At 45.7% G+C, this 9,936-nt stretch overlaps 1 protein-coding gene across 1 annotated transcript; it reads right to left on the bottom strand.

Annotated features, from left to right (window-relative positions):
• Nucleotides 1–605: 605 nt before the first annotated feature.
• Nucleotides 606–7,938, bottom strand: TUBB6 (tubulin beta 6 class V). Its single transcript, XM_039339257.1, has 4 exons — nt 7,608–7,938; nt 6,682–6,790; nt 2,871–2,981; nt 606–2,382 (listed from the first exon to the last, which is right to left on the bottom strand). Exons 1-4 carry the CDS (start codon nt 7,662–7,664, stop codon nt 1,319–1,321), a joined length of 1,341 nt encoding a protein of 446 aa, XP_039195191.1. The 5' UTR covers nt 7,665–7,938; the 3' UTR covers nt 606–1,318.
• Between the last annotated feature and the right edge of the window lie 1,998 nt (nt 7,939–9,936).

Below are 9,936 nucleotides of genomic sequence, written 5' to 3'. Positions count from 1 at the left end.
TGCAGCCAGGAATGGGAGTTCAGCTGGAAAGTACTTTGTTTCACTTGATGCTGGTTAAATGTCATACTGTATAATCCAAAATGTCCAAAGTCAGCATAGGTCAGGCATAGCATTGAGGAAAATCTAATGTGGCAGCTAGTGAAGTAGACTGGCATTCTTATGGAATGTGCTGACATCTAGTCAGACATGTCTGGTCCGTCCACATGATGGGGATTACCCAAGAGAATAACTGGTGCCCTGGTTGCTAGCACTACAAATAGGTAGGTGGAGCTAAAGGCAAAGTTGCTGGAGCCAGAAAGAGAACATGGGAATTAATTTACATTTTAATGTAACAAAATTACATTTACTGTAAGTTACACCATATAGGATGTTTCTAATGCTTTCTATCACATGTAAAGTGGAAAATTTGTAACGTTTGGAAGAATTCTGGGAACTAAATAGGTACATATGGATCTGCAGCCTTAGAGTATGCCTCCTTTGTATTATGAAATTTAAAGCTTCAGTTTCCAAAATAATCATCCACTTCCTCAGAGGTTACTTTAACAATTCCAAAACACCGATGTTGAAGCATTAATTTATAAATATGGAATATACATAAGGCTAAATTATATTTTAAAATTATTTTTAATTAATGGAGTTTGTTCCCAACAAATCAATACATGGTAAAAGAGAACAAAGACATAACACTGCAATTCTGAAACACATTTACTTGGATAAAAAATTCCATTTAGAATAAGAAATATTTACTTTCAAGTAACCATGCATAGGATTGCGGTGTAAATTGTTTCAGTTGGGTATGGGAAGAATATGTATTATTTCTTAAAAGAAAAATCTACATTTCTTTCAGGAAGCTGGATACAATTACTTATTTCAGTATAACTTTTATGTGCACTAATACCAAATCAAAAGACGTGCACTCATAACCTATTATATAACTGGGTTAGCTATGTAATTTATAAACAAGACTTAATAGGTTTATGACTACTTTTAAATAGACAAGACTTGAATTTTACTGTTTCAAAATAGATTCAGCCAACCTAGTAAATATGGGAGAGATAATGTTCATTCTATAGAATTTGGGCCCAATTTTTATTTTATTTATTTATTTTTTGCATTAAAGTCTTGGCTCTCACAGCCCCATTGAGCAAGTCAATAAATTGGGAAATCTTAGCTTTACCTTTGATGCAAAGCATTAACGATCCATTCTAAAGAAAATGGCTAAATTAATCCTTTGAAAATTAAGCTCTATGATATTCTTAATGTTATGCAAATGGTTAGCACTAAAGCAAACACTTCAGACTTGAGAATTGTATTAACTTTATTCATTAACTTCTTCCTCATCATCTTCAAATGCTTCCTCTCCATCGTTTGCTGTTGCTTCTTGGTACTGTTGATACTCAGAAACGAGATCGTTCATGTTGCTTTCTGCTTCTGTAAATTCCATCTCATCCATACCTTCACCAGTAAACCAGTGAAGAAAAGCCTTTCTCCTAAACATGGCAGAGAACTGCTCTGAAATTCTTTTGAAGAGTTCTTGAATGGCAGTGCTGTTTCCAATAAAGGTGGAGGCCATCTTGAGGCCACGAGGTGCTATATCACAAACAGCCACTTTGACATTATTTGGGATCCATTCTACAAAGTAGCTACTGTTCTTGTTCTGGATAGCGAGCATCTGTTCATCAACTTCTTTCATGGACATGGGGCCTCGGAAGACTGTGGCCACTGTCAGATATCGCCCATGTCTTGGATCACAGGCTGCCATCATGTTTTTGGCATCAAACATTTGCTGAGTGAGCTCTGGGACTGTAAGAGCTCGGTACTGCTGGCTGCCTCGGGCAGTCAAAGGAGCAAATCCAGGCATAAAGAAGTGCAAGCGTGGGAATGGAACCATATTTACTGCCAACTTGCGTAAATCTGCATTTAGTTGGCCAGGAAAACGCAGTGATGTTGTGACCCCACTCATTGTAGCAGACACCAAGTGGTTGAGATCTCCATATGTTGGCGTGGTAAGCTTCAAAGTACGGAAGCAAATATCATACAGTGCTTCGTTATCAATACAGTAGGTTTCATCTGTATTTTCAACCAGCTGATGGACTGAGAGAGTGGCATTATATGGTTCTACCACAGTGTCAGACACTTTGGGAGATGGCATGACACTAAATGTATTCATTATCCTATCAGGATATTCCTCTCGAATTTTGCTGATGAGAAGTGTTCCCATCCCAGAACCTGTTCCTCCTCCAAGAGAATGAGTGAGCTGAAATCCTTGCAAACAATCACAGTGTTCACATTCTTTTCTCACAATATCGAGCACTGAATCTACAAGTTCTGCTCCTTCGGTATAATGTCCTTTGGCCCAGTTATTTCCAGCACCCGTTTGTCCTGAAAAGGAAAAAAGGTCAGATTTACCAAGTCGTGAAATAGACTCAAAATATCTATAGTGATGAATCTTCACCATTCCAAAATCTATATAAATTTAAATGTTTCAAGTGTTGGCATATATTGGGAACTCTAGCTGCCAAGTAATAGCCAAAACATTCTTAGAAATGCTTCATATAATTTTACATTCATGTACATTGTGGTATGCTGACACTACAACACAGGAATTTCATTCACACCCATTAATGCCAAGATGGATAGGTTTGCCAGTTCTCATGTTTTTTGTCTTTTACTAAAAATTCAAGATTCATCAGCCGTTGCTATAGAAAAATGCATTGGCTACCTGTATGAAGTTTTGTTACCTTTGGAGTTAACGTGAAATGGGAGGAACCCGCCAAAGGTGCAAGGATACATAAGCATTGTCTAATGCATGCATTAAACGCATTGTCCTTGGGAAGTTTTCTTTTTGTAACAGAATATCGTCAACATACCAAAGATAAAATTATCAGGCCGAAAGAGTTGTCCAAAAGGACCAGATCGAACACTATCCATGGTTCCAGGTTCCAAGTCCACCAAAATTGCTCTGGGTACATAGGTTTGGGCTAAAAGAAATAATATGTACATTAAATTAAAACTGAATAACAATCTATCCACATGAATTTCTGAATATTTATTACACCTTCTAATTTTTGTTTGATCTAAAAAAGAGGGACCAATTTCCTTATCTTTCTTTGGAAAAATGCCTTATTGTCCTTCACAACTATTGCAATCTTAACCAAGGCTTTTGCTCAGCCAATATACATATGCCATCCCACTTTGAAAATCTGTAAAGCTCATTCCCATATTCATCCTTTAGGTGCCATGTCAAGTGAGCCTTTATAGACATAAATACCAAGCTGGTGCCATTTTTAAAACCAGAATTTCAAGTCCTAAACACCCTTACAGTCCCCATTACCAAGAGTGAGATTCTTGGTTTCGGCTCATCAAGGTGTTTCCCACATACCATTACAACTATTGCATTCATCTTTTGGCTTCCCAAAGGCATGTCCTCGGCCATTTTTGGATCAGAATGATAGCTCTGTTGTTAGCCTCAGGTTATTATGTTACGCTAGTACAACTACCATCATCGATTATAAACACGGCCCACAGCGATTATTTACTTTTGTTTACCTATCATGCTATCAGTTAAAGCAAGGATAGGCAGATGGAATTTGTGTACTACATTAATAGAAATGGAAGTTAATGGGAAGCTTCATTCAGCCAGAAATGTCAGGAGCCATGGGGAAGAGGGGGGGGGGAGGAACAGGAGAATGGACTACTACCTCATCTGAAAATAATCCAGGACAAAGCTTAACATGCTCACACTTGTAAAGAATGGCAGGATTTCATGCTTTTGGACTGGGATAATAGCTCAAAATATTAGAGCTTGATATCAGTAAATCACTGCTTAGTTGCTGAGGTTTTGCAAACTTCACACATGATTTTTCTCTAATCAAATAAATTGCTATGGGGCAACTCTTCTATCCCCCAAATGCTGTAGGAGACAAAAGATGGTATGTCAGAAGCTGGATACACATATCGTAAATATGTATGCACCTATCCAACAAACTCACAAATGCTCTCTCACTTAGTAAAAGAGGAACTGTAATTTCCCCTTCCTGAGAACTGAGCGCTCATTAAGTAATTTCCCCATTTAAGTCAAGGACAGATGATTGGTATAACTCTTGGCAACCAGCTCCTTCCAGCCAATACATGCTGCTTCTGCTTCTTCTTCCTCAGGATTGCACTCAACCTTGCATTCAGCCACAGTTAAGAAGTGGCCTAAATGTGGCAGGAGAAAAATTTGAGGCAACAGTATCAGCAGCTATTTGTCCAACTATATGACCACAAAGAATCTCTCTTAGGGTCAATCCTTGAAGTTCAAGGATTGGTAAAAGTAAATGCAAAGAAGCAGATTTTTCACTACAAACGAAGAACATCTTAAAAGTAAGAACGACTCAACAATGTAAAGCAGACATGTCAAACACAAGGCCTGGGGGCCGGATGCGGCCCGTGGTTTCATGTGGCCTGCGAAGCCATCCTGGAAACAGTGAGGGAACGGCCCCCACTGCTCTGGCCCTAGCCCACGCCGGCCCGGAGCCAATGTACAATTTTGTGCTGGCCATCTATGCTGAAACGCATTCAGTCTTAGCTCCACAAGGCTGTCTGGAAACAGTGAGAAACCAGCTCCTGCCGTGTTGGCCCCACCCCCTGGGGGCATGTTGGGGAGGTGTCACCCTTTATGAGGGATGAACAAATGCACCATGGCCTGGAAGTGATCAGCAAATGGCCCTTGCCTACTTCACCTATCCGGTTTGATGGACTCCGGGGAAGAGGTTTCGGCAGGCAGTGGGGCACTCTCCTCACAGCGCCGAGAGGCTGAGCCAGGTGGTGCGAATCCAAAAAGAAGCGTGAGGCCGCCCAGCCCCCAGCCTGCCCGGTTTCGGCAGGCAGCTTTCAGCAGGCAGCAAGGTGCAAAGCTGACCTGGCTCAACCTCTCAGCACTGTGAGGAAAGTGCCCTGCTGCCTGCCGAAACCGGGCAGGCTGGGGGCTGGGTGGCATCGCGCTTGTTTTTGGATTTGCGCTGCCCGGTTCAGCCTCTTGGCACTGTGAGGAAAGCGCCCCACTGCCTGCCGAGACCGGGCAGGCTGGGGGTTGGGTGGCATTGGGCAGGTAATGTTGACTCTCACGCTGCTCATGGCATCCCCTCTCCCAGAGCCCACCAAGCCAAATATGTGAAGTAAGTGAGGGCCATGTGCTACCTACTTCCAGGCGATGGTGCATTTCTTCATTCCTCATGAAGGGTAACACCTCCCCAGCTGCGCTTCTTGCCTGTTTTTCTCCCTCCCTCATCTTAAATATTTTCCCACCACTCTGTACTTAGGAAGGAAGGAAGGAAAGAAGGAAAAAAGGAGAGGGAGGGTCTGAGGGAACTCCTGTCTTAGTCCTGCCCTGCTGCCCTTTCACCTACCCCTTGCCCCCTCCTCCTGGCCTATCCTGGGGGTGTCCCATTTTATTGCTAAGGAAGCTTTGGATACAAAGCCAGATCTACTCCCATGGAGAGGGAATGGGCCTCCCTCTGACTTTACCCTCGTACCCATCATGAGTAACCTGGCTAAAGAGAGTAATCACAGCAGCAGCCTTGAGGAGAAGTGCAGCTGGGTGCCCCCTTGGGGAAGTGGGGCTGGGCTTGGTGCCACAGGTGCTTGAGGGCCAGGCTGGGCATTTGACCTCTGCTGCTCAGGGCTCCGGGCAGCCCACACCACCATCCAGCCCCCCCCCCCGCATGGTCTGAGAGGAACAGTGAGGCTCCTCCAGTGGGCCATGCCTTGGCACTTGCCCTAGTCCCATCCCCTTCTGCCAGAGACCCTCAGATCTGTCCCACTCCTGCCCAGGCCCCCACAGGTACCCTTAACGTAAACAATGTAGAGCTGGCCATGGCCACCAAGTAGGCCACACCTACCCTGGCCACACCCACCTGGCCCCCCCAAGGGAAACCGCAATGCTGATGTGGCCCTCAATGAAATTGAGTTTGACACCCCTGATGTAAAGGAACATTGTAAGTGGTAGATGTGCTTTTTACATTGGGAATTATGGTGAAATCTGACATCTCTGACAGGCACCTGCTTGGGGCGACTGTCTCATTGAGACCCAAAGCAAAGTACATATTATTAAAATTGTAATGTATTTTGTCTTGTGTTTCGTTTCTGTTTCCCCCAGTAACCCTATTTCAGCAGGATGCAGTTATGTATTTTTGAAATTTATACATGTATATTACACTTATGAATTAAAAGGCCTAAAACACATGGGCAACAGTGCTTAAGAGGCAAAAATGCAATTTTACAACTGATTATAAATAACATGCTCTATCTCACTTTCTGTTCTTAAGTGGTATAACTAAAATCACAGTTCACTCATGATCCAGCCACACCTTAAATGCTGCTCCCTGTCACTATTATAGATATTATGCTAATTAAGGCAGATTTCTTTGCTAGATTTTTTTTTTTTACAAAACAGCCAGCTTGGTAATAACTTTATGCTAAAGTTCACAGAGCAGCTTCTAAAACACGAAGGCATCTTGGGACGTTTCCAGAATTTCCCGGCATGCTTGGGAATTCTGGGAACGGGCACCCTAAAGCCAGGGGAATGTGCTGGTGTGTGTGGGGGGGGGGAGCATTTTTCTAAAGGAAAACCTCGTTGTTTCCTCCCCATTTTCTCCCCTAAAGAGATCGCTTGGAGGCCCAACACTCCTCACAACTCACAGGATGATTCATTGTAGTAGACGCTGATCCTCTCCAGCTGCAAAGCTGAGTCACCAACGTAGCCTCCGGTTGGGTCAATCCCGTGCTCATCGCTGATCACTTCCCAAAACTGCGAGGAGCAGAAAGGACAGGGACGACGATTAGGGCGGCGCTGTTGTCGCAGCCCGCAGGGTCCGTTGCGCGGCCGCCGCCGCCTGCCTGTCTCCTACCCACCGCGGCCGGGACAGAGGCGGCCTGGAAGGCATGCGTCGGATCAAGCAGCTGCTGAATGCCAGGCGTGCTTGAGAGCAGCTCCGGCCGGCCCCTCCCGCCCCTGCCTGGAAAACGTGTGTGTGTGTGGGGGGAAGACAGGAACCGAGGAATTGCAAAGGAAAAGAAATCGGTTTCGAATTCCTAGCCCGCTTCCCGACTCGAACCTTTCCCCCCTTCTCTCCGCTTTTAATCGCTCCGACCTCCTCCCCTCCCCCCCCCCGCCGCAGCCTCAGCATTTTTTCCCGATTTCAATTTTTTTCCGAAGCCTTTTATGGGCAACACGCAAGGAGCGGCTATTGCGTTCCCGTTTTGGTGGTTTCTTTCTTTCCAGCGCTCGGCGCCCAGCAGGCGCCTCGGCAAGTTTCAAGAATCTTCTCCCACCCCCCCAGCGAAGCGAAACTCGCAGGGAGGAATTTTGCTCATTTTTTTTTTTTTTTTTTTTTGTATTAAAGACGAAGGAAACGGGCGGCTTCTCCTCGCCTCTTTCAACGAACGTCCCTCGTACAGGTGGAAGGGAGCGAGACGAGAGGGCGCGGCCGCCTTTAAGGGAAAGAGCTGGACATCGCCCACTCGCGTCTAGGACCTCCCGAGCGGCTGCCAGAGCTATTTCGTCCGCGGCTTATAATTGATCAGTTGGCCTTATAATGAGACATAATTCCCCCCCACCACCATACCTTGGTTCCAATTTGGTTTCCACACTGACCGGCCTGGATGTGCACGATCTCCCTCATGGCGATGGTGGGTTTTGTGCGCCCGCTGCGTTCGGCTTCGCCGCTTCCCCTTTTCCTCCCGTATTTCAACCCCTGCGGCGGATGAACGCGGAGTTGGTGCCTCAAATGAACGTTTTTATTGGCTCCCGGTTGGTGATTCAGCCTCCCCGCTTGGCTCACTCGGCAACTTCACAGAACCTGGGAGGGAGGGAGCAGCAGCAGCAACTGGCGCTGTCCCTGACCAGCCTTTCCTCCGGCCGCGCCCCTCGGTGCGTGTGAATCGTCTCCCTCTCTCTTGGGAAGAACCGTTTCACACGCTAGAGGCCAGAGCTTTCTATACTTAAGAGTTCCTGGCGCTTGCCCTGCCCCTTGTCCTCAGCCATGCCAGAGTCTAGTTGGCCATGTACCCTTCCAAAACATTGGGATGGCGGTATTGGTCTCTTGAGAAGCCTATAGGTGGGTCAAGATGCAACAATGAGAACTGGACACAGAATCACTGATTGGTTAAAAATTGAGAAAGGAGTCTGGCAAGGCTGTATTCTGTCACCCTGCCTATTTAACTTATATGCGGAGCACATCATGAGAAAGGCAGGGCTAGATCAGTGGTTCTCAACCTGTGGGTCAGGACCCCATTTGGGGTCGAACGACCATTTCACGGGAGCCGCCAAACAACGCAGTCCGCCATTTTTTTCCCCTTTTCCTTAGCTGTGCTACTCCCTTTTATTCTATTGGCTTTTGAAAGCCAACAGAATAGACTCTCTTGAATAGAGTCTAATTCTATTGGCTTTCAAAAGCCAATAGGAATTGTCCAGGCTGTCTCTGCCCTGCTGAGCCCGCCAAAAGACCCATTCTGCAAACGGTGCTGCACCAGTTGAGTAGTCCTCGACTTACGACCGGTTGAGTAGTCCTCGACTTATGACCGGTTGGGGGATTGAGGCATTAAAAAGGTTGAGAACCACTGGGCTAGATGAATCAAAAGTTGGAATTAAGATTGCCAGGAGAAATATTAACACCTAAGACAGTGATGGCGAACCTTTTAGAGCAGTGGTTCTCAACCTGTGGGTCGGGACCCCATTTGGGGTCGAATGACCATTTCACGGGGGTCACCAAACCACTCTGTCCACCATTTTTTCCCTTTTCCCTAGCTGTCCTACTCCCTCTTATTGGTGGCCACACCCACTTGGGGGTCAGCACAACATGGGGAACTGTATTATGGGGTCACAGCATTAGAAAGGTTGAAAACCACTGTTTTAGAGACTGAGTGCCCAAACTGCAAGTCAAAACCCACTTATGCATTGTTGGGTGCCAGGTGGGTGTGGCCCATTGGCTGGTTGTGGCCCATTGGGTGGCCGTGGCTGTGGTGGTAACGGCAGACTGGGTGGAACTAAAAAGTTTAATCAATTCCGACTTTGCAAGATCTTTTTTTTCCCCACGGGAAGTTGAAATTGACTGATTGAGTCTTTTTTTTTTTAACATGGCAGAGGCCTAAAGTGAAAAGGTTATATAAAACCCAGCTGAAGGCCTAGGACTGGGGCGATGGTGTGTGTGCCCACAGAGAGTGCTGTGAGTGCTGCCTCTGGCATCTGTGCCATAGGTTCGACACCACTGACCTATAATATGCAGATGATACCACTCTAATGGCAGAAAGTGAAGAGAAACTAAAGAGCTTCTTGATGCGGGTGAAGAAGGAAAGTGCAAAAGTTGGCTTGAAACTCAACATTAAGAAAACCAAGATCATGGCACCCACCCCTCTCAATTCCTGGCAAATAGATGGGGAAGAAATGGAGGTAGTGACAGATTTTATCTTCCTGGGCTCCAAAATCACCACAAATGGGGACTGCAGCCAAGAAATTAAAAGATGCTTGCTCCTGGGGAGGAAAGCTATGGTAAATCTAGACAGCACACTAAAAAGCAGAGATGTCACCCTGTCAACATAAGTACGTATAGTCAAGGCCATGGTTTTCCCAGTGGCAATATATGGCTGTGAAAGTTGGACCATAAGAAAGGTTGAGCGCAAAAGAATTGAGGCCTTTGAACTATGGTGCTGGAGAAGTCTCCTATGAGTCCCCTGGACTGCAAGGCGATCAAACCGGTCAGTCCTAGAAGAGATCAATCCTAACTGCTCTTTAGAAGGCCAGATCCTGAAGTTGAAACTCAAATACTTTGGCCACCTAATGAGAAGGAAGGACTCACTGGAGAAGGGCTTAATGCTGGGAAAGATTGAGGGCAATAGAAGAAGGGGATGACAGAGAATGAGATGGCTGGATGGAGTCACTGAAGCAGGTGTGAGTTT

Source organism: Crotalus tigris, unplaced genomic scaffold (genome assembly GCF_016545835.1).
Source record: "Crotalus tigris isolate CLP2741 ecotype Arizona unplaced genomic scaffold, ASM1654583v1 scf7180000017731.4096049, whole genome shotgun sequence".
NCBI classification, from domain to species: Eukaryota; Metazoa; Chordata; class Lepidosauria; order Squamata; family Viperidae; genus Crotalus; species Crotalus tigris.
The sequence above is the reverse complement of the archived record's forward strand: the minus strand, read 5'-3'. Positions and strand labels throughout refer to the sequence as shown.

Bases quoted from the DNA above. Each gene is read 5' to 3' on its own strand.
- TUBB6 (XM_039339257.1), bottom strand. From the start codon at position 7,664: ATGAGGGAGATCGTGCACATCCAGGCCGGTCAGTGTGGAAACCAAATT. The intron at 6,791-7,607 runs GTATGGTGGTGG...TGCTCCTCGCAG, and splicing joins GAAACCAAATTGGAACCAAG to TTTTGGGAAGTGATCAGCGA. The intron at 2,982-6,681 runs GTGAGTTGTGAG...TATTTCTTTTAG, and splicing joins CTACTACAATGAATCATCCT to CCCAAACCTATGTACCCAGA.